This window comes from Stegostoma tigrinum, chromosome 7 (genome assembly GCF_030684315.1).
Source record: "Stegostoma tigrinum isolate sSteTig4 chromosome 7, sSteTig4.hap1, whole genome shotgun sequence".
Lineage (NCBI taxonomy): Eukaryota > Metazoa > Chordata > Chondrichthyes > Orectolobiformes > Stegostomatidae > Stegostoma > Stegostoma tigrinum.
This window is the reverse complement of record NC_081360.1, coordinates 83,818,786-83,843,594: the sequence shown is the minus strand read 5'-3', so window position 1 is coordinate 83,843,594 and position 24,809 is coordinate 83,818,786. Positions and strand designations below refer to the sequence as shown.

The 24,809-nt window shown below is 41.6% G+C and overlaps 1 protein-coding gene across 4 annotated transcripts in view; it reads right to left on the bottom strand.

Moving 5' to 3' along the window:
- The window catches only part of mbd6 (methyl-CpG binding domain protein 6), a 241,174-nt gene that overhangs the window by 73,066 nt on the left and 143,299 nt on the right, over positions 1 to 24,809 (bottom strand). For 3 of the 4 annotated variants that reach the window (XR_007247962.2, XM_059647456.1, XM_048534947.2), the window contains exons 3-6: positions 21,442 to 21,544; positions 20,154 to 20,334; positions 13,066 to 15,165; positions 11,698 to 11,769 (exon numbers count right to left, since the gene is read on the bottom strand). Coding sequence is in view for 3 of the 4 variants with exons in the window: in XM_059647456.1 (XP_059503439.1) it covers positions 11,698 to 11,769; positions 13,066 to 15,165; positions 20,154 to 20,334; positions 21,442 to 21,544 (2,456 nt within the window). In the remaining variant the exon portion in view is untranslated. The remainder of the gene's footprint in view (positions 1 to 11,697; positions 11,770 to 13,065; positions 15,166 to 20,153; positions 20,335 to 21,441; positions 21,545 to 24,809) is intronic. The other variant, XM_048534949.2, reaches the window with a different exon arrangement.

The window sequence follows — 24,809 nt, the reverse complement described above, 5'->3', positions numbered from 1 at the left end:
CTGGTAACCACAGAGAGACTTAAAAAACGGAAAAATGCCAGGCATAAAATTTCGATAGACGTTTAAAGTGAAGAATTTGATGTAACTGGTCATAACTTCAGCTGGCATTTGAAATCTGGAATAAAGAGCATAATATTGATATTATTGCAAATATTGGTTGTTGCTTACTGAGGTGGCCTGTTCTTGTTCAGACGTTTCATCTCCGTGTTAGGTGACATCATCAGTGGAGTCTGATGAAGCGATGTTATTCTACTCCCCTTGGAAATTATACTGTCCGGTCCGTTGTAGTGAGTAGTGTCATTCCTGGTTTTGACTTGGACAGATTTGTAAATGGAGTCCAATTCGATATGTTTGTTGATTGCATTGTGGGTGGAGAACCATGCCTCTAGGAATTCCTGTACATGTCTATGTTTGGCTTGGGCTACTATGGTTACCTTGTCCCAGTTAAACTGATGGCTTTCATTGTCTGTGTACATATATTAGGGAGAGTTTATCATGCCGTTTAGCTGCTAGCTGAAGTTTGTGTATTCTGATGGCTATTTTCCTTCCTGTCTGTCCAATGTAATGCTTGTGGCAGGCGTTGCATGGTCTTTGGTAAACCATGTTGGTTCTTAACTGTTGTGGGAATGGGGTCTTTAATCCTTGTGAATGTTTGTTGTAGAACGGCTACGGGCTTGTGGGCCACCATGATTCCTGGTTACCTTAGGAGTCTTGTTATCAGCTCTGATATGTTCTTGATGTATGGCAGTGTGTTAAGGCGCACTGTGTCCTCCTGTTCTTGGTAGAAGGCTCCACTAATGATGTCACCTAGCACGGTGATGAAATGTCTGAATGAGAACAAGCCAGCTCACTGAGCAAGTTGACAACCTCACCTACAACCCAAGCTAAGATCGTTGCCAAAACTTTGAACAGCAAACTTTGTTTAATTGGCACAGTATTTTGAATTTCAAATAATTACAAATCTGCTTGCCTGAAAGCTCATCTTTAAATGTTTTGGATTAATTTTTACCAAAAATTTCTAATACATATGCATATGCTTCAGTTCATTTATGACACAATTAACCTTTTTTGAAAAAATAGTAGTTTGGCAGAACAAAACTTCAGTGTGGCTGAAAACAGCAACATGATGTCAAAGCTAACAAAGTGTGAAGCTGGATGAACACAGCAGGCCAAGCAGCATCTCAGGAGCACAAAAGCTGACGTTTCGGGCCTAGACCTTTCATCAGAGAGGGGGATGGGGAGAAAGAACTGGAATAAATAGGGAGAGAGGGGGAGGCGGACCGAAGATGGAGAGAAAACAAGATAGGTGGAGGGGAGAGTATAGGTGGGGAGATAGGGAGGGGATAGGTCAGTCCAGGGAAAACAGACGGATCAAGGAGGCGGGATGAGGTGGTAGGTAGGAAATGGAGGTGCGGCTTGAGGTGGCAGGAAGGGATGGGTGAGGGGAAGAACAGGTTAGGGAAGCGGAGACAGGCTGGGCTGGTTTTGGGATGCAGTGGGGGGAGGGGACGAGCTGGGCTAGTTTTGCATTGCAGTGGGGGGAGGGGAAGAACTGGGCTGGTTTTGTGATGCAGTGGGGGAAGGGGAGATTTTGAAGCTTGTGAAATCCACATTGATACCATTGGGCTGCAGGGTTCCCAAGCGGAATATGAGTTGCCGTTCCTGCAACCTACGGGTAGCATCATTGTGGCACTGCAGGAGGCCCATGATGGACATATCGTCTGAGGAATGGGAGGGGGAGTTAAAATGGTTCGCGACTGGAAGGTGCAGTTGTTTATTGTGAATCGAGCGGAGGTGTTCTGAAAAACGGTCCCCAAGCCTCCGCTTGGTTTCCCCAATGTAGAGGTAGCCACACTGGGTACAACGGATACAGTATACCATGTTGGCAGATGTGCAGGTGAACATCTGCTTAATATGGAAAGTCATCTTGGGGCTTGGGATGGGGGTGAGGGAGTTGGCGTGGGGGCAAATGTAGCACTTCCTGCGGTTGCAGGGGAAGGTGCCGGGTGTGGTGGGTTTGGAAGTGCTACACTTGCCCCCACAACAAACCCCACCACACCCGGCACCATCCCCTGCAACCGCAGGAAGTGCTACACTTGCCCCCACACCAACTCCCTCACCCCCATCCCAGGCCCCAAGATGACTTTCCATATCAAGCAGATGTTCACCTGCACATCTGCCAACGTGGTATACTGTATCCGTCGTACCCAGTGTGGCTTCCTCTACATTGGGTAAAACAAGCGGAGGCTTGGGGACCGTTTTGCAGAACACCTCCACTCGGTTCGCAAAAAACAACTGCACCTCCCAGTCGCGAACCATTTTAACTCCCCCTCCCATTCCTGAGACGACATGTCCATCATGGGCCCCCTGCAGTGCCACAATGATGCCACCCGAAGGTTGCAGGAACAGCAACTCATATTCCCCTTGGGAACCCTGCAGCCCAATGGTATCAATGTGGACTTCACAAGCTTCAAAATCTCCCCTTCCCCGACTGCATCCCAAAACCAGCCCAGTTCTTCCCCTCCCCCCGCTGCATCCCAAAACCAGCCAGGCCTGTCTCTGCTTCCCTAACCTGTTCTCCCTCTCACCCATCCCTTCCTCCCACCTCAAGCCGCACCTCCATTTCCTACCTACTACTTCATCCCACCTCCTTGATCTGTCAGTCTTCCCTGGACTGACCTATCCCCTCCCTACCTCCCCACCTATACTCTCTTCTCCACCTATCTTCTTTTCTCTCCATCTTCGGTCCGTCTCCCCCTCTCTCCCTATTTATTCCAGAACCCTCTCCCCATCCCCCTCTCTGAAAAAGGGTCTAGGCCCGAAACGTCAGCTTTTGTGCTCCTGAGATGCTGCTTGGCCTGCTGTGTTCATCCAGCTTCACACTTTGTTATCTTGGATTCTCTAGCATCTGCAGTTCCCATTATCCATGATGTCAAAGCTTTCAGTTTTGCATGAAACGTGAATGTACCAATGAGGAGGAGGAAGCCATTCAACCCTTATAACCTTTTCATCTTCCAAGGAGGTATCAACTATCACTGAGAACCTTTCACTCTCATTTTTCAAGAATCTATTTACTTGCCTTAATATTATTCAAGGACATTCTTCCTCAAAAGATGGAAGTAGAGTTCCAAAGATTCTTGATCATCAGAGCACTTCTTATCTCTGTCTTAAACGGGTGACACATTATTTAGAAACAATGACACCTAATCCTAGATGCTCCCAGAAGTGGGCACATCCATCCCATGTAAAGATGCCTCAGATCTTATACGTTCGAATCAGTGTCTTATACACTTTTGAATTCAACCACATCCTGAAGCAAACAAGGTAATATAGCCACATCACCTTTCCAGCCCCACCTCTTTGACCTGTCTCCTCTCCACCTATCTTCTCCTCTATCTATCTACTATCTGTCTCCCCCTCTCTCCCTATTTATTTCAGAACCCCCTTCCCCTCTCCCATTTCTGAAGAAGGGTCTAGACCCAAAACGTCAGCCTTCCTACTCCTCTGGTGCTGTTTGACCTGCTGTGCTCATCCAGCTCTACACCTTGTTATATCAGATTCTCCAGCATCGGCAGTTCCTACTATCTGATGTGAATTTGGGATTTCTCAAAAGAACAGTGAATTTTGTCAACATAATTGCATTAGCCTAGCAAAATTCCTCTAGCGCCTTTGCCAAGTACAAATATTAAACGCTTGGTTCAGCCTTGACACCTTGCAACTTCAGAGTCAGTATGATGCCAGATACAAAGATACAAGCCCCAGCAACTGGCTGATCAACGAAAACATGCTTCTCTGGTTGTCCATATCACAGAATGTTGACCATATTCAATCTGCCTGCAATTGCAAAACCCAAAACAAATAATGTGTGATTTGCTATCACTTGCTGAACACACCTGAGAGGTCTAACAGCTACTTTGACAATAAATTTAAGTTTACTAGTAAAGGTAGTCACATTGCTCATTTATACTTGAGTAAAACAACATACATTCATGTGCCTTTATTTTGCAAAGAATGGGCCCTGCATATATCCAAAAATATCAGTTCTGAGGAAGGGTCACCAGACCCAAAACACTAATTGATTTTTTTCTTCACAGATGCTGACAGACCTGCTGAGCTTTTCCAGCAACTTCTGTTTTGGTGCCTGCATATATCCAAGCCTTGTACCATTTTGAGCAGTTCAACATGGGAAGCCTAACATTTCCGAAACATTGTATCACAGCAATGATTCATTCAATTAAAAGTAAGTCACCAACTGATCACCAGCCCTCTCATGTTATAAACTGATGTCATTGTTTGAAATCTGCATCCTGTATTCATTCTGATCAGTGCAAGGCAAGCAGATTTGGCAACATGTCTCATTCACAGCAATATTGTTTGAGTGTGTTGTGCAACGCATCCGTTAAGAATTATTTATTAAGTGCTACTGTTTGTGATTACTTTATGAAAAATCACAGAGGCTTTTATTACTAAGAGAAAATGATTATGATAATTATTTGTAATGCTAGATATTTTGGCTGTGCTACTAGATCAGTGTGAAAAAACAGCACCAAACTGCTTAATCAATTCAACTGCAGCAATATTCCAAAGGCAACAAACATACACAGCTACAGCTTAAAACAATTTGATTCACTTATCAAATAATTTTTTAATATTATTTACTTAATTACAATGTTTTGTTTAATCAATTTAATTCTAACAGTTAAATGGTCGAGATAAGTTCCTTAGCAGTTGAATTTGACTTTTCAGCATTAATGTTTATACAATATCTTCAAATCGAAGAAATATTTCATTAATATTAACAATGGCCTTGACTGTTTAAAACAGAGTACTAAGTAAATAATAAATTAATGTAACTTAATTTCCTTAATGAAGGTTTTTCTCAATCAATCAAAAAACCTTTTCTCTGGCATATTGGCATGGTACAGACCTCCACTGCTTTGGGTAATCTGCAGCCACAACAGAGCTCATCAACTAAACAGTATGGCTGTGATAGCTTTTACATTAAAATTAAATGTGAAACTAAAGGGCTTTGAAAACACCCAATCAGCCTGATTAATTAACTGTTTGCCTTTAGTTTTCAGTTTCATGTTGATATCCATGCCATTACCACAGTGAAAGATAACGTAAACATAATATGTAATGATCACATCTGTATGGCATGGAGTCCAGAAACACATTCTGCACTGCATTTTCAGTTTTATTAAAGGATTGCCTTTTTAATTAATGATCAACTTTTAAGACATTCCAGGAAATGAAATACTCAATCCTCCCTGTGAAGCCAGTTAGTTTTATATCCATGAAAATTACCAGAATTCTCCTGAAAACAACCACCTACCAGCAATAGGATGACCCCATTTGTCTGCGAGCTTACAGGATTCATGTGTTGCTCTTCGTGATTGAAATATTCAAAATGATCAAGGCTTAGAGTTTGAGTTAATGGTTCTAATCTAAAGTACAGCTGTAGCCACTTTGACAAAAGCTGCACAAAATTTCAAGTGGATTATTGTTGCAAAAGTCACTGATAGCCAAATCAGAGCTCTTTGTTCTAAAACGCTGCAGTTTCAAGTGAAAATCCATGTGCTCATATTAGTGTCCAGCTTCTAATTTTCCTTGCTCTATCTGTAGAATCTACAGTTGGAACACTGCTTGCAATGAACAGAATTTCAGACAAAGTTTAAAACTACCTGTTGGAAAGCTGCCATTAAAATTAGGTAACTGAAGCACTTGTGCGTTATTAGAATGTTCTGGAGTCCAGAAAATATTTAGATTGTTTTGTAAGTAATGCAGAAGTCAAGATACATTGCACAAGTTTAATGTGTGCCTTGAGGTAGGAAATGGTGTGAATGCTGAAAATATGGACTTCTGAAAGCTATTTGATAGAATGTTGCGAAGAAAATTTCCTGATGAAACAAACCTAATATTAAACAAAGTTTGTTAGTATGGGTTGGTTAAAAGGCAAAAACATAGAATAGTTATTAAGTGTTTCAGTTATATTTGCAAAGAATTAGTATTGGGACTTTTGCTTTTCAAATTATGCCCAAATGTTTAAAAGAAAATCATCCATGGGATGAGTGTCACTGGCTAGGCCAGAATTTACGGCCCATCCTGAAGTGCCCAGGGGCAGTTGAGTCAAACACTTTGCTGTAGGTCTGGAGTGACAATTCCGACAGACCAGATATGAATGGCAATTTCCTTCTGTAAAGGACATTAGTGAGCCAGATGGGTTTTTCTGATAATGGACAATGGATTCATGGTCAGACTCTTAATTCCACATATTTGTATTCAATAAAACCTTCCACCATTTACCATAGCGAGATTTGAACTCAGATCCCCAGAACATTATCTGGCTCTCTGGAGTAACAGTCTTGGGGTAAACATCAAAACTACCAAAGAAAGAAAAATAGGAGTGTGGGTAATTGTGAAGCACCAGCAACTTCACAAAGACAGAAGCAGTCAGGTCAGTAGATTGTGAATGTTCATGTCAGATGAAATTTAATCCAAAGAAAGGTGAGGTATTAGATTCAGGACGAAGAACGAGGATGAACAGATTGTGGATAATAAAACTTGAACATAGAACATAGAACAGTACAGCACAGAACAGGCCCTTCAGCCCACAATGTTGTGCCGACCATTGATCCTCATGTATGCACCCTCAAATTTCTGTGACCATATACATGTCCAGCAGTCTCTTAAATGACCCCAATGACCTTGCTTCCACAACTGCTGCTGGCAACGCATTCCATGCTCCCACAACTCTCTGCGTAAAGAACCTGCCTCTGACATCCCCTCTATACTTTCCTCCAAACAGCTTAAAACTATGACCCCTCGTGCTAGCCATTTCTGCCCTGGGAACATGCGTGGAAAAGTGGGAGCATACATTGCTACAGCTAGAAAAGCAGTGACTGGGATCCTACATTTTATAATCATGAATTCTTAGCTTGGAGAAGCTGGAATTTGTTTCTTCAAAGCAAGCTGGCTGGAGATATAAGGTATCTGAGCAAAAACAGATAAATTGAAGTCTTTTGGCATATGGATCAAAAGTCAGAGTACAGATTAAAGGCAAATTACCAAAGAATCAGAAGTGGCATGATTTTTTTTTAAATGCAGTGGGGAGTTTAGATGTGGAATACACAGATGATGATAGTGACATTCAATTCTGGCTTTCAACAAGGGATTGGATTAGCACCTGTAAACCAAAAAATTGTAGGGCTGACACGACAGACTGTTTCTTTGTGCTTTAACTATTGTATTTTATAAACAAAAGTGTAAAATATAACATGTTACAAATCAATGAATTACTAGTTGGCTGTATTACATGCAGTTTTGGCACTGTCTTATTTTAGGCACAATATTGTGGCAAAAGTGGAGGCCCATGTGATTTACCATGCTAATGCACGGTTGAGAAGTTTTAGTTTTGAAGAACATTGAGAAATATTAAGCCTTCAAACAAAGAAATAAGATGGTCTGTCAAATATGTTTCAGCTCGTGAGCTTGACATGGTGAATCAGGGAAGATGCCCACTTGTCAATGAGTTAAGTTGATTATTTTGCAATACAGATTAGGGTTTTGTTTGGAATGCTCTGCCAGAAGCAGCAGCAGCAGAAGAATAATTCATAGAATGTTTTAAAAAGAATTACAACCTAATTAAAACTTTCAGACGGCTACAATAGAGGAATGGATTAGGTGTTTAGCTCTTCTAGACAGCAGTTATGGGTGCAATTGGCCAAATGGTAGCTAAATACATAACTAAAATTATACATTCTAATGATAAATACCAGGATTAATTTTGCAAAACATATAACCTTGTTAAGCTCTCTTTAGTTGTATGGCTATGTGGTCATGTAAGTGAAAGCAATTCAAGCGGAGGTTTTACAGATCAAATTCAGATCAGGTGAAACCCAAACTCTGATGTAGCTCATTGTTCCTTATGCTAGTCCTAAATGATTTTACACTATACCTAAAATTATACAAATACTGGAACACTACAAAAATAAATTGAATGCATTAGTTTAACCAAGTTTTAGAAATGAAGCATCATGGTAAAAACAATTATTGAAATGCTAGTTTTTGCACTTTTTCATAATTTACCATTAAATACTTAATTAACAGATTGAACACAACCTTCATAGTAAGACTAGACAAGTTATTTCTTCGTCTTATTTAAATCTCTCCAGCTTCCATTTACTGGTACAGTAAACATTAAAAGTGACATAGAGGAAAGGTTTTTCTTTGCACTGTTTTTCTTTACTTCCATAGTCTTAGAACATTGCAGCCTACTGGTACAACTTGGATTTCTCAACTTTCCTCAGGATACGATGATAAGGAGAAGGAGATGCCACTGAATGTGGGACAAAGGTATTGGTCAGAAATACAGAATTCTTACTCCTTCACATGTTCCCCATTGACTTTTGAGGGAGTCATCTACCAAGGTCAAAGGCTGATACTATCAGTCACAAATTCAGTATCCTACCTGATGCATGTTTTTATTATTTAGAAACTTCATAATCCAAGATCATTGGAAAACAATTTGAAAATGAGAAACAAGCAAAAAGTCCATGTTTGACCTGGTTTAATTTGCATATCAAAAACTCTTGTGTATTTATCTGTTTGATACTCATTTTTCTGCTTAGCTGTCTGTGAATCACCTTTGGGTAATGTTTAGACTAGGCATTTAGAAATACAAGTCTTCGGATATTAAAATAAAAAGTTGAAAAGTTGACTCACAAAACCAATAATGTCATTTAGCCTCACAATCAAATGCTTTTCCAAGCTTGCAAAAACGGTTATATTTCCTGTTCCAGAAACAACAGTCCTTTCAGTAAAGTACATTTCTCATATTATCAAGTGCAGTAGACTCAGAGCACAATGTATACCCAAATTACTGTATCTAATTAGCCAGACCTCAGTTTGTTGATAAAAACTTACTCAAGATTCCAAAAACACTATGAAGAGCAGATTAGCAATTTTAGATGTCACTAAAAACCATCCTCTCATGAAATGTTTAACCTCAAAGTTAATGATGTTTGCATAAAAGCACTCTTTCAGTCAAATCATTTTTATAAAAGTAGAAGAGGAGTATTGAAGGCAGTTTGAATGCTTATGAGGAGTCAGTTCAGGGTTACACTTATCTGAATGAAAAGTGGGAAAATTAGTCTCAGCACTCAAAACTTCACAAATTGTGACCAGTTCCAGCTGCAGGCACATCTTTTGGAGAGATATTTAAGGAATCTTAGTGAAAATGTCTACACCGTAAATACTCTTTTGAATGATCGTGTCATTTCAGAAACAAAATACCTAAACATTAAGAAAGATCAACATTTTCCTAGAAGTGCCATTTGCAACAATGTTTGCGATAACAAGGTGTAGAGCTGGATGAACACAACAGGCTTCTTCTAGGCCTGAAATGTCAGCTTTCCTGCTCCTATGCTGCTGCTTAGCCTGCTGTGTTCATCCAGCTCTACACCTTGTCGTCTCAGATTCTCCAGCATCTGCAGTTCCTACTATCTCTGCAAAAAACGTATCTTTGGCTTCTATCGTATGCCTTGCAAGTTACATTCTGCAGCATATTCTACTATCTCTAAATCAGGATATTTGATGTAAATTACCAAAACATCCTACACATACTTAAACTATTTCCAGTTGTACTTGCAATGATCCAGAAAAATCTGTTCACAGTCCTGTTTACCTAAGTGCTGAGTTGAGACACACATTGATGTGTTTCTCAAGAAATTGAGAAAGAAGCTATTTGCTTCTAATTTCATTATTCTGTACCAGTAGCATTAGGATTAAACAAAAATACCCAAGTTAGATTAATGAAGGATATTATGAAACAGGAGAGAGTTCAAGATTTACCAATACGTTGCCGGAAATGGAGGGTTTGAGATATTAAAAACAGACAGGAAAAGGTGCGAGCATAGGCAGTTGAGGGGTGACCTTATTGAGATTTATAAAAATCATCAGGTGTATAGATGAGGTGAATGATAAGGATTTTCTTCTGGACCAAAGGGGGCGAGGTCCCCAAAAATAGGGGTTACATTTTTAAGGTGAGATGAAAGGTATTTAAAAAAGGACATGATTGGCTCATGAGTGGAATAAACTGCCAGACAAAGTGGTGGCTGCAGGTAAAGTTACAATGTTTAAAAGACATTTGGATAAGTTAATGAATAGTAAAGGCGTGGAGCAAGGAGGCAGGTGGGACAGCGGTTTAATTTGGAAACATGTTTGACTATGGACTGGTTGGGCCAGATATGTTTCCATGCTGTATATCTCCATAACTACAAAAATATACAAACATGCACACACAGAATCAACACACAAGGATGCTATTTGGCCCAGTGTCCCCGCCAGCACCTTACAAACAAAACTAATCTAATCCCACACCTCTCCGACAACATTTTCACCCATTGGCCTGCAGGTCTTTACCTTTAATCATTCAATTCCTTTTGAAAGCCACAAATGAACATACAACATTTAAACTATCAAGCAGTGCATTCAAAGTATATTTGCTGCAATAATTTAAAAGTTTTACACTATGACTTTCCTTTGCTAATCCTAAATTGATGTCCTCTGATTCTTGACCTTGCTGCCATGTTCTACAATTTGCACAGCAAGTCCTTGAGGCAATGAGAATACCAGCTTGAGCTAATAGTGAGTGCAAACAAATCACCTGCACTAATTATTAAAATAATGAGTAAGACATTTAATTTATGTGGTTTTGATTGCAAACCAGCTCCACCAGAAAGTTCTGATGTCATTAATAACATCAACAAAAAAATTGCTTTTTCACAATCTTCATTTTATTAGGCTCATGTAATTGTCATTTATGTTAACCTCAAGTGAAAAACCCGCTATGGTAGACATATAAAATTTGCTAAATAAATTTGTTCTTCAGGTTTTAGAATTTATATTGCAATACAGTATCGACAGAAAGATATAGACAGCACCACAACATCTTAATTAATATCATGTCTTGCAATTTAATCCTAAATCTGATTAAGTAGATAGTGTTGTGTGTTTTAAATTTTCACATTTATAAAACAGAAATTGTGTTCTCTACGACAAAAACAGAATACACATTGGAGGAATGAACTGTTGACACAAATGAGCAACCTGTATTATTTTGACCCTGCTTAAACCCAGCATGTATCCATAGATAAATAATCCAGGATATTTCAGGAATTGTTGTTTCAGTCTAAAGCCATATACTTTAGGTTAAATAACTACTTCAGTTTTGATTCTTTAATGATATTTAGTTAGCATCTTGGAATTTATTCTTAAATGGGCATGCTACAGAGCACATTACTAGACAGAGAGACAAACTTCCCTTCAAGATCCCACAGATGAACAGAGAATTTAAAAATTGACATTTACAAGTCCACAATTTAAATTTAGGCCCTGGTTGAGAGGTGAAAGGATGATACACCACACTGTTTACAAAATATATATAAAAACAAACAAAAATAGAAAATGATGAAAAGAACGTAAACAAGGTTCTTGAGAGGAATTGGTGAATCATCTAACAATGATACAAGTTTGTTTCAGCAACATTTTCATGTTTAGCATGGTCTCCCTTTTTCTATTTTGTATAAAGACGATACAGAAGGTATTTTTTCTGATTCATGCTTTGGTTAAAATTATTTATTTGATTAGGATAACAGGAAAGGAAAATGGATCCTGTGCCCACACACTCAAGCATACCTCCTGACAGGTTGACCAAAGAACAACGTTGCCGTCTGTGGAGATGCCCATGGGATGGACCATCCTGCCCTCCTGACAGAGGATAGCGTTGACGAGGGCAAGAAAATGGAGGAAAAAGGTGTTACAAAACAAACTGTATTTAAATACAAAATAGTGATCAATTCCATAACAAAGGAAAAACATTTCCTTTTATTCAGTGGAATTATTACATCTCCTGTCATGCAGTTATAATTTAATTAAGCAATCACTGTTTGTAAATTAAGTGTTCATTCAGTTTTTCATTTTTGCCAGTTTCAGTGTAGCTTTGTTTCTACAGCTGCCATAAGCTAGAAACCTGGGACATGCATCTGTCTGTCATTTCACAACACTGCAATCTTCTTTCTTCAATGTAACCTAGCCAACTTGCAAACTATCCTAAACATATTCCAACAGTTTGAGCAAGAATGCTGCAAATAAAAAAATCATGCAGCTACCCAGCAAACTTGTCAGCAATGTAGTCATCACTCCTAGAATAGAGTAAGCTGAATCTACCAACAAAACAACACAGGATTCACAATGCTTGGCAGAATATTCAGTTTGTATACAAGTTGTTTGCATTTCAGTTTTTTTTTAAATAATGGAACAGTCATTTAAAATAATGAAATAGCCATTGAAAATTTACATTTTTTTCAATGCATAAATTATTATTTGAAGATCAAGGCCAGTATGAGAATAATTTTTGTACTATGTATTTGTGGAAGATACTTTGTCAAACAGGTTTCCAACTCCAAATGATTTCCGTGTCTAAAAAAATGTGAACTCAATTCTTCATTGCAACAAGAATATTTCTGTTCAATAAACTGGAGTTTGTCCATGTATCTGATTTTTCTCCTCAAAATCATACTAAGAGGAGAGGGAGGTAATTGTCACATACCATTATAGATAGGATTTTTAAAAAAAAACAAGCTTCTAACTTATATTTCAGTCAGGAGGCAGCTAAGATGTATGGTAACGAAACTGGGAGAAATACCACAATCACTAAAGCACCAAGAGGGCTGAAGCATCATGTTGTAACCTTGAAACAAAGATTTAAGCTATACATAAATTTTCTGCAACCTAAGTATTTGGCCACAAGTATTTTTTTTGTGAAAGAGAAATCTTTGCACTGACAGTACACAAAAATTATTTTACCCAATAATGAACATACCTGCTACATTTTGTAATTTACAGAACAGCACTCAATAAAACCTTATGATATAAGATACACCACATCTTGGTGATAAAATTGCAAAATACTTATGAAAAATTATACATGTACCTAAAATTAAAGTTTGAAACTGATTCTCAAGACAATGGATTAGTGAAAAGTTCATCACCGTAAAACCATACCTGCGTCAGCACTGGTTTGGCTACAAATGCCACTGCTGTTTGGTACCATTGTTGCTGAAGAGGCTGTAATTCTTGAATGATGGTTAGAATGCAAATTATTTCCCAAAGTCACTGCAGACTGATGAAGCAGCCCACAATTTCCACCACCATGGAGCTGTCCAACTAACCCAACAAATTGATTGCTTGGGGCCTGACAACTGTGGATTAAATTAGTACTTGTATTTTGGCAAGAAATACCATCCCCTCTTGTTAAATTCTGAGCTGATAGGTTATGAATGGAACCTGAGTTCAGACTGGTATTTGAGAAGCTATGTTGATTGGAGGAACCAGAAATACCTGTAGTGGAACTACCACAACTAGTGCTGCTATTGCCGCTTATTTGAGAACTTTGTGAGCTCATAGATTGAAGTAATTGAGACATGGTATTATTCATAGTTACAGATGAATTTTGTCCTTGTTTCCTCAGAGAGTCAATCACAGACTTTGGGACTCCTGAGCTGCCCATCTGAGACTGTTTTAGCATACTCAATACTGTAGGGGTTGCTTGTTTCCGCTTCCTTAAAGGATCCTTTTGCTGTGCCATGAGCTTGTCTCTCAAAGCCGCACGTCCACTCTGAACTTCATTAACGGAAAGAAGCATGTTGGCAGTTGGAGGAAACATGGTATTTAAAGTGCTATGTCCTTCACTATTGCCACCACTGCCAACTCCACCACTACTGTTACTACCAGACAGTTTGTTTTGATTAGCTAGCTGTGCTTTGGCTGCTGCTGAAAGTAAACTGCTTGCTGGAAATGAGGCAGCATTATGCTGATTCAAAATTTGATTTAAGGGCATTCCAAGCAAACCTGGCTGACCCTTTTGCTGTGGTACATTTCCAACAGACACAGATGGAAACAAAGCATTACTTTGAGGATTCAGAACATTGTTCATTCCAACCAACAACGGATTAGGAATATCTTTATATTGATGAAGAAGCCCTTCAGGCTTGGTGGATGGACTGGATGGCATGGATGGTCGTGGAGAACCCATAGATGACCTTGGAGACCTTGGAGGAACCTTCATTCCACTGCAGCTTGACTGAGGACCTGAAGGTGGCATCATTAAACTTCCATGATCAGAAGACGTTGAAGATGACCTTGACCTCTGTGGTGATACCTCAATTCTTCCCATTACAGGTCCCATCATGTGCACAGGTGAGGTGACAGGTGCAGGAGATACAGAAGTGGAAGTTGAATGTTGGACCCGTGGTACATGGGTTCCATGGTTTACAGGGCCAGGTTTGACTGTTGGCAATGGTAGGTTGCTTGGCAAAGGGACAACAGCAGGAGGCATGTTTACATTCATCATAGGTACCTGAGAGTGCATGGTTGTCGGGAAATTAGATGTGTTCATAAGTACTGGATTAGGTTTACTTGGTATGGGGTCAAGGATGCCTAATGGATCCTTTTCGGAGGGTAATGGCTTTTTCTGGAGAGCACATGATGTTGGGGCTCCTTGGGGAGGTTTATGAAACATAATTCTTGGCATATCAACATTTGATGAATAATTACAAGTGGGTTTTTTCATGACAGGACTTTTTGTAGTCATTGTTGGTGAAAGAGGTATAGAAGTCCTACCAGCCATAACACAGGATGAATGGGATGAAGAATTTTGCATCAGAACAGTTGGTGGGGAATGGGGCATTTTATTGATGTGAATAGGACTGGAGTTGGACCCAGCATGAAATCCTGGAGTATTTCGCGTAAACACATCAGGACTTCCCACTGTATCAGTTCGAGGAGATATAGAACCATCACCATAGATTTGTGATCCTGATGATGCTGGGCTGGAAAGACCACCATGGCTTCCACGGTATGGAGACTTCTGCCCTTGATCACTGCTACCCAGTCTCTGCCTGGAATAACCATGAAGCTCCTGCTGGGGACTTCCACATAATTCCTGTTGATACAGCCGTGTCACAGCATTTGAACCTCCCGCCATCAATTTAGGCAGAAACGTATTCTTGTAGTCTGGCACCGTAGAATTTACCATTGCTTCTTGTGATTTATTCCTCATTGCTCTCGGAGTTGTGGCCCGTGACTGCACCGTAGGCGTTCCACCTTAAAACAAAACAAAAGGTGGGTGAATTATATGGAACGACATAATTTTCAAAGGAAGAAAACTCAATCAAGAATCACAGTCCACCTTCACCACATTGTTATCCTTACTTTGAGGAATGTTATGCATTTAGTCCTGAAAAACAACTGTACCTCTCCAATTCTAATCAGCCAGTTTCCACCAATCAAATGTATTTGGTTCTTGAATAAATTACCTTCTCTGGGAATATACCGAAGCAAAGGGGATGCAAAGAGAGAGGTGATACAATTAACAGCAGCAAATGACATTTAAGTCAGGGGTATAGGGAAAACAAAAACCAGCTGGACTTTCACTCATATTGCTGGAAAACAATTCTGATTTGAATTTGGGTGCACAGTTACCAGTCCAGGACAGGATTGGGTCTGGCTGTGATGACATCTTTTATATTCATTCACAGGACACCAGCACTGCTGGTAAGGCCTGCATTTGTTGTCCATTCCCACTACTCTTGAGGAGGTGGCGGTGAATTGCTTCATTGAATTGCCACAGACTATTTAGAGAGAGAGGAAGGAAAGGATATTAGAAAGGGATTTTCATGTCAGACAGAGAAACATAGGACACTAGATTGGGAATAGCTGATTCCACTCGATGACTCTGCTCCACCATTCATTATGATCACCAATGATCATCCAACACAATAACCTTTTAGACAAGATGATCTTTGAAGGAGAACTGGCAGGTGGCAGTATTCCCTTGTCTTTGCTTTGTTGGGTTAGAGGTTTGGAAGGTGCTGTCAAAGTGACTTGGTTAGTTGCTGCTGTGCATTTTGTAGACCACATCAACTGTCATTACCTGCAGGTGGAGGGAATGGCAGTTCAAGGTGACAGTTGTAGCATCGGAGGCTGACGGGTGACCTTGCAGAAGTTTATGAAATCATGAGGGGCATGGATACGGTGATGAGCCAGTCTTTTCTCTGGAGTGAGAGTGTCCAAAACTAGAGGGCATAGGTTTAAGGTGAGAGAGGCAAGATTTGAAAGGAGTAATTTTATCTTGCAGAGGGTGGTGCATGAATGGGGCGAGCTGCCATTAGTTGTGGTGGAGGCTGGTACAACAACAACATTTAAAAGGCATCTCTGGATGCGTAAATGAATAGGAAGAGTTTACAAGGATATCGACCAAATGCTGGCAAATGGAACTAAATTAATTTAGGATATCTGGTTGGCGTAGATGAATTGATCCGAAGGGTCTGTTTTGAGCTGTACAATTCTATGACTAATTAATCCCAAACCTGTCACTTTATTTGGTGAGATCCAAACTGAACATTGCCCATAGTGTGAAGCAGGATGAACACAGCAGACCAAGCACCATCTCAGGAGCACAAAAGCCGACGTCTCGGGCCTAGACCCTTCATCAGAGAGGGGGATGGGGAGAGGGTTCTGAAATAAATAGGGAGAGAGGGGGAGGCGGATCGAAGATGGATAGAGGAGAAGATAGGTGGAGAGGAGAGTATCGGTGGGGAGGGGATTGGTCAGTCCGGGGAGGACGGATAGGTCAAGGGGGCGGGATGAGGTTTGTAGGTAGGAAATGGAGGTGCAGCTTGAGGTGGGAGGAGGGGATGGGTGACAGGAAGAAAAGTTAGGGAGGCGGGGACGAGCTAGGCTGGTTTTGGGATGCAGTGGGGGGAGGGGACAAGCTGGGCTGGTTTTGGGATGCAGTGGTGGGAGGGGAGATTTTGAAGCTTGTGAAGTCCACATTGATGCCATTGGGCTGCAGGGTTCCCAAGCAGAATGTGAGTTGCTGTTTCTGCAATCTTCGGGTGGCATCATTATGGCACTGCAGGAGGCCCAGGATGGACATGTTGTCAAAGGAATGGGAGGGGGAGTTAAAATGGTTCGCGACTGGGAGGTGCAGTTGTTTATTGCGAACCAAGCGGAGGTGTTCTGCAAAGTAGTCCCCAAGCCTCCACTTGGTTTCCCCAATGTAGAGGAAGCCACAACGGGTACAGTATACCACACTGGCAGATGTGGGGCCTGGGATGGGGGTGAGGGAGGTGGTGCGGGGGCCAGTGTAGCACTCCTTGAGTTTGTAGGGGAGGGTGCCGGGTGTGGTGGGGTTGGAGGGGAGTGTGAAGCGGACAAAGGGTCCCAGAGAGAGTGGTCTTTCCGGGAGGCAGACAAGGGTGGGGACGAAAAAATGTCTTGGGTGGTGGGGCTGGATTGTAGATGGCGAAAGTGTCAGAGGATGATGAGTTGTATGCAGAGGTTGGTAGGGTGGTAATGTGAGGACCAGAGGGAGTCTCTGTGGGCGGTTATTGCAGGGGCGGGATGTGAGGGACGTGTTGTGGGAAATGCGGGAGACACGGTCGAGGGTGTTCTTGACCACTGCGGGGGTGATTTTGCGGTCCTTGAAGAACGCGGACATCTGGGATGTGCAGGAGTGTATTACCTCATCCTGGGAGCAGATGCGGCGGAGGCGAAGGAATTGGGAATAGGGGATGGAATTTTTGCAGGAGGGTGGGTGGGATGAGGTGGGCTTGAAATGGACATCAGTTTCTAGCTGGTTGCCTGAGATGGAGACAGAGGGGTCCAGGAAGGTGAGGGATGTGTTGGAGATGACCCACGTGAACTTGAGGTTGGGGTCGAAGGTGTTGGTGAAGTGGATGAACTGTTCGAGCTCCTCTTGGGAACAAGAGGCGGTGCCGATACAGTCATCAATGTAGTGGAGGAAGAGGTGGGGTTTGGGGCCAGTGTGGGTGTGGAAGAGGGACTGTTCCACGTAACCTACGAAGAGGCAGGCATAGCTTGGGCCCATGCAGGTACCCATGGCCACCCCCTTTGTCTGTAGGAAGTGGGAGGAATCGGAAGAGAAGTTGTTGAGGGTGAAGGCGAGTTCAGCTAGGTGGATGAGGGTGTCGGTGGAGGGGGACTGGTCGGGCCTGCGGGACAGGAAGAAACGGAGGGCCTTGAGGCCATCTGCATGAAGAATGGAGGTGTATAGGCACTGGACATCCATGGTGAAAATGAGGTGCTGGGGACCGGGGAATTGGAGGTTCTGGAAGAAGTGGAGGGCGTGGGTGGTGTCACGGACATAGGTGGGGAGTTCCTGGGCCAAGGGGGAGAAAATGGAGTCAAGATAGGTGGAGATGAGTTCAGTGGGGCAGGAGCAGGCGGAGACAATGGGTCGACCAGGTCAGACAGGTTTGTGGATTTGGGAAGGAGATAGAAGCAGGCAGTGCAGGGTTGGGGAACAATAAGGTGGGAGGCTGTGGGTGGGAGGTCATCTGAGGCAATGAGGTTGTGAATGGTTTGGTGTTCAGGGGTGGGGTCGTGATCCAGGGGGCGGTAGGAGGTGGTATCAGAGAGTTGGTGTTTGGCCTTGGCGGCAGAGGTCAGTGCGCCATACTACAACTGTGCCTCCCATGTGTGCGGGTTAGATGGTGAGGTTAGGGTTGGTGCAGAGGGCTGCCCGTTCTGCGGGGGAAGAGGTTGGAGTGGGTGAGAGGGGTGGAGAGGTTGAGGTGGTTAATGTCTCGATGGCAGTTGGAGATGAAGGGGTCAAGGGAGGGTAGGAGGCATGGGGGTGGTGTCCAGGAGGAGGACTTGTGTTGGAGGCGGGTGAAGGGGTGAGTGGAAGGAGGGTTAGGGTCCCGGTTAAAGTAATAAGTGTGGAGACGAAGGTGACGGAAAAAAACCTGCCTGCCCTGGTCGACCAATTGTTTCTGCCTGCTCCTGCCCCACCAAACCCATCTCCACCTAGCAGTGGTCGAGAACGCCCTTGACCGTGTCTCCCGCATTTCCTGAAACGCATCCCTCACACCCCGCCCCCGCAATAACCGCCCACAGAGAATCCTCCTGGTCTTCTCATACCACCCCACCCACCTCCGGATATAACGCATCATCCTCCAACACCTCCGCCATCTAATCCGACCCCACCACCCAAGACATTGTTCCATCCCCACCCTTGTGTGCCTTCTGGAGAGACCACTCTCTCTGGAACTCCCTTGTCCGCTCCACACTCCCCTCCAACCCCACGACACCTGGCACCTTCCCCTGCAACCACAAGAAGTGCTACACCTGCCCCCAAACCTCCTCCCTCACCCTCATCCCAGGCCCCAAGATGACTTTCCATATCACACAGATGTTCATCTGCACATCTGCCAATGTGGTATACTGCATCACTGTACCCGTTGTGGCTTCGTCTACATTGGGGAAACCAAGCGGAGGCTTGGGGATCGCTTTGCAGAACACCTCCGCTCGGTTTGCAATAAACAACTGCACCTCCCAGTCGCGAACCATTTTAACTCCCCCTTCCATTCCTCAGACGACATGTCCATCATGGGCCTCCTGCAGTGCCATGATGATGCTACCCGTCGGTTGCAGGAACGGCAACTCATATTCTGCTTGGGAACCCTGCAGCCCAATGGTATCAATGTGGACTTCACAAGCTTCAAAATCTCCCCTCCCCCAAATGCATCCCAAAATCAGTCCAGCTCGTCCCCACCTCCCTAACCTGTTCTTCCTGTCACCCATCCTCTCCTCCCACCTCAAGCCGCACCTCCATTTCCTACCTACTAACCTCATCCCGCCCCCTCGACCTGTCCGTCCTCCCCGGACTGACCTATCCCCTCCCTACCTCCCCACCTATCTTCTCCTCTATACATCTTCAGTCCGTCTCCCCCCTCTCCCTATTTATTTCAGAACCCTCTCCCCATCCCCCTCTCTGAAGAAGGGTCTAGGCCCGAAACGTCAGCTTTTGTGCTCCTGAGACGCTGCTTGGCCTGCTGTGTCAATCCAGTTTCACACTTTGTTATCTTGGATTCTCCAGCATCTGCAGTTCCCATTATCTGTGAACATTGCCCATATTCCTGATTATCTTTCAAGTAGAAAAGAAAACCTAGCTATTTCAGTTTTAAAATCCACTAATCATCTATCGGCACTGTCTTCATGTATTCTATTCACAATCCTCACACTCTGATAAAAGCTAGACAATAATTCAGCTTTTGAAGGCTTACTTGTTCCACCCCCTGGACTGGTTAGAAGCAGGGAAGGATGTGGTGTCTCAATACTTTTATGTAGTGTAGCTACTGCAATTATCTTCCGTTTATGAATGCAAAGTTTTGTCAAATCTTCATCAGCTTTGACATCTTCCGCTGTTCTTTGCTTTACAGTCGCTCCAGGATCAAAAGTAAACACCTAAAAACAATACAGCACTTCTGCATTAGTGTTGGATTTGCAATTTACTGAAGGCAAAAGTAAATTCCAGGGCACTATCACTTTATGCAATATATAATCCTGTACAAGCATTCATGCAATATTCCTCTTCTCCAACGCAGATGCAATTTTGTGTAAAACAAAAAATATCTGAAAGCTCATACTGAGAGAGGATATATAGCATTCAGTAGCTGAGGAAACAGAAATATTAAAACATGAAAAACAATATTCGCTTAATTTGTTTGACTACTCTCTCTGCAAGATCAACTGCTATCAACAATAGGGAAGGTAGCCTGGAATTAACAAGACTTTTAACCAAACAATGAAATTTTTTTTTAGGGCTTAAGTCTATGATGCCTCTCTGATTTTTTTCTACATTAATTAGCTGACAATAATTCTTATTTGTATGTATTTGTTTATTGATTCATGGGGCGTGGATATCTCTCATTAACTCAGTTTATTTCCCATCCCTAAATGCCCTCGAGAAAACAGTGGTAAGCCGCCTCCTTGAACTGCTGCAATCCTTGAGCATTTTGGATAAATAGTTGTGAGCAACATGAGTATTTCATGTGTGAGCGCTGCATTTTCTGCAATAAATATAAACAGTTGATTTTAAAAAAAAAGATGCTTGCATTTCTTCCTGACTGCAAGAGTTGATTGTCTAACTAACCTTCATGGTCATAATCAAGATTGGACTGTGTTTGGCACCCAGATGCTGTGAAATGAGAGACAGGACCTCCTTTTCCAATTATTCCTTCTTGTCCAATCTTGGTTTTAAGCTGTGACTGAAGATTCTGCTAAGTATTCGTATGAATTATTACTTTAACAATATGAAGAATGCATTTGCAATAAAATGTTGCAAGAACCATGCAACTTTAATCAAAAAATAGCTGGTTCTTCCGCATCATGTAACTATTAAAATATGCTATCCAATCAACCTATTTTGGTAAAGCTTTGGTAATATAATATATACTATGCTTCCAATTTTAGAGGTTACTTAAATTTTCTTGCTTTTCTGGTATAGTTAATACATGATAATAATATCTAATTAGCTGCCAAAGATGTGAAATATTTCTCATTTTTTATTACCTTTGAAAGAATGAGAGGACACTCCAAGCCACACTTGCACGTTCCATCGGTGAGAAGATATGTTTTGACTTGCTCGATGCAGGCCAACACTGAGCCACTTGGGCTAAAGGGAAAAACAGAAGGAAAAAAAAAATTGGTAAAAGATGCCACAGGGCTATTTGATGAAAAATACTTAACTTGCAGATTTGCTTTCAAAAAGGCATCTGCTGACAGAGTGCTTTGTTTTGTGCATCAGGAAAATTCATAAACATACCACGTACTAATTTAAGGAGAAAACAACATTGAAAAAGTGGGTAATAAGCATGTTAATTGGTTGACAAATAGAATCTGATTTGCAGAGGCATTGCCATGGAGAATGCACCAGCTAATGATGATGGTCAGTTAACAGCCAGGGTTTACTTAAATATTTAGTCAGGCAGGTTATTTTGTTGGTCAAGATATTGCTCTGAAAAATGAACCAGGAAAAGGCTGTCAGTTATTTTATTGCACTAAGGGAGGGGTAGTGCATGGATACAAAATTTCCAATTTGAAGGGTTACTTAAATGTTCTTGCTTTTCCAGTATAGATATTTCATTGTCAATGTACCTAATTAGCTGTCAACAATGCAAAATATTTTTAACATTTTTATTACCTGTGAAAGAATGAGAGGATACTCCAAACCACACCTGCACGTTCCATCCGTCAGAAGATAAGGCCCTGCACAGCAGGCTAGTCAAGAAGGTTAGGTTGCATGGTATCCAGGGAGACCTAGCTAACTGATTTCAAAACTGGCTTGTTGGTAGGAAGCACTTTGTGATGGTTGAAGGTAGTTTCTCACACTGGAGATCTGTGACTACTGGTGTGCCACAGGGACTGGTGTTAGGACCTTTGTTATTTGTTATTTACATAAGTGATCTGGATGTGAATGTATGACACATGATTAGTAAGTTTACGATAATACAAAATTAGGAGATATCGTTGATACTGAAGGCGGTTATTAAAAATTACAGACAGATCTTGATCAGGTGGGGAAGTGGCTGATGATTGACAAATGCAATTCAATACAGATAAGGCTGAGGTGTTGTACTTTAGAAAGTTAATCAAGGTAGAACTTATACAGTAAATGGTAAGGTCCTGAGGAGTGCAGTGGTGCAGAAGGACATAGGAGTACAAGTACATAGTTTGTTGAAAGTGGCATCGTAGGTAGGTCGGACGGCGAAGGCGGCATTTGGTTTGGATTTCATCAGTCAAGGCATTGAGTATAGGAGTTTGTACATTATATTAGTCTTGATGAGGCTGCACTTTGAGTATTGTGTACGGTTTTGGTCACCCCGTTATAGGAAAGACATAGTTAAACTGGAAAGTATGCAAAGAAAATTTACAAGGATGGTGCCAGGGCCAGTAGGCTTGAGTTATAAGGAGTGATTGGCCAGGATAAGACTTTATTGCTTGGAATGTAGGAGATTGAGGGGTGACCTTCAGGTATATAAAATCACGAGGGCCAGAAACAGGATGAATGCACATTGTCTTTTTTTTTCCCAGGGATGGAGAATTGTAACTTTAAGGGCATGGGTTTAAGGTGAGAGGGGAAAGATTTAAGACCAGCAACTTCTTCATACGGATAGTGGTGCGTATGTGAAATGGGCTGCCAGAGAAAGTGATCGAGGCAGGTACAATAGCAACATTTAAGAAACATTTAGATCGATACATGGATGGGAAGGGTTTAGAAGAACATGGACCAAATGTAGGCAATTGGAACTAGCTGAGTGGGCAGCACGGTCAGCGTGGACCAGTTTGGGCTGAAGGGCCTGTTTTTATTCTGTATTACTCAATGGCAGTATGTACATAGTGTCATAGAGATGTACGGCACAGTAACGACCCTTCAGTCCAATCATCCATGCCAATCAGATATCCTAAATCAATCTAGTCCCATTTGTCAGCATTTGGCCCTTCCTAAACCCTTTCTATTCATTTTCCTAGCCACATACCTTTTAAATGCTGTAATTATATGTTCTTTCAGGCCACAAAGAACAGGGCCTTATTAATATGTAGCTTTTAACCCACACAAACGTACTTTACTACATTCACAACAAACAAGATGCTGCAAGATGCCTCTCACATAAATTAATAAGATGGTGCATAAATTTCAGTCTTGGTCTGATGCTAGAAATGTAGTGCATAACATCCTAAAGATTGGCGGGCCATATCAAACAGCACACACTTACAAACTTCAGTGTTCAACATTCAATCCACTTCTGCAACTTGACAGCATCTACTGGGTAATCTGGATTGCCTATAATTAACTGACAACCAATTCAGCCAAACTTAGTGTGGTGTGTACCAGAAGCTATGTACATGAATACGTAGGGCCTGTTCTTTGCAGACAGAAAAATATTTACATGCACTGTAAGATAACAAAGTGTGAAGCTGGATGAACACAGCAGGCCAAACAGCAACTCAGGAACAAACTTAACCAAATAGATGACAGCATTTTATTGGTTCACTTTTCATATTTCAGAGTCAACTTGCTTGGTTTAACATTTAAGCAAAGTCTGGCAGTTAACTATAATTCTTTATTAACTGCTGCATTCTCTATTGCAATGTATCCACAATCATAATCCATTCGGCAACTAATCAACACTTACCTTTCATACAGAGATGACAAAGTGTAGAGCTGGATGTATACAGCAAGCCAAGCAGCATCAGAGGAGCAGGAAGGCTGATGTTTTGGGCCGAGATCCTTCTTCAGAAATGCTCAGTTACTCAAAGGTCGAGGCTTGGAACATCAGCCTTCCTGCTCGGCCTGTGTTCATCCAGCTCTACGCGTTGTTATCTCAGATTCTCCAGCATCTGCAGTTCCTACTATCTCTGAAATAATTTTAATCCCCTTACCTTTCATACAGTTCCTTTTTTCCCTCAAATGGGTATTCTTGTACACGAATAAGTTCAAAAAAGTACTTTGACAAAATATACGTTCTTTCTAGCAATGTTCAAGTTTTGCTGTACCAAAAGTAGGAATATTCTCATTTCCTGCTTATCCCTCAAATAAAAAAAACTAACATTCATCTCCACAGTATGTGTTGACCTCTGCTGTTATTACATACAGAATAATAAATTCACTGAAGCATTTTGGATAATGGAATTTTAAAGTTATACTTAAGTCATTTCTTTCTAACAGTGGAAGAAGTTGGTATGAGCGGAGAATTTTTTTTAAGAAACCTTCAGCCAAATCAAACAACTTAGAGTTGAAAGGAATCATATTTCATCATGTTACTTTCTAATCTATTTGTTTCATCTCCAACTGCAGTTGCTTGGACATTTTGATAGGTATAAAATGTTAGTTGAATATATAAAATCAGTACTGATCCAATAAACTTTAATGGAAGACC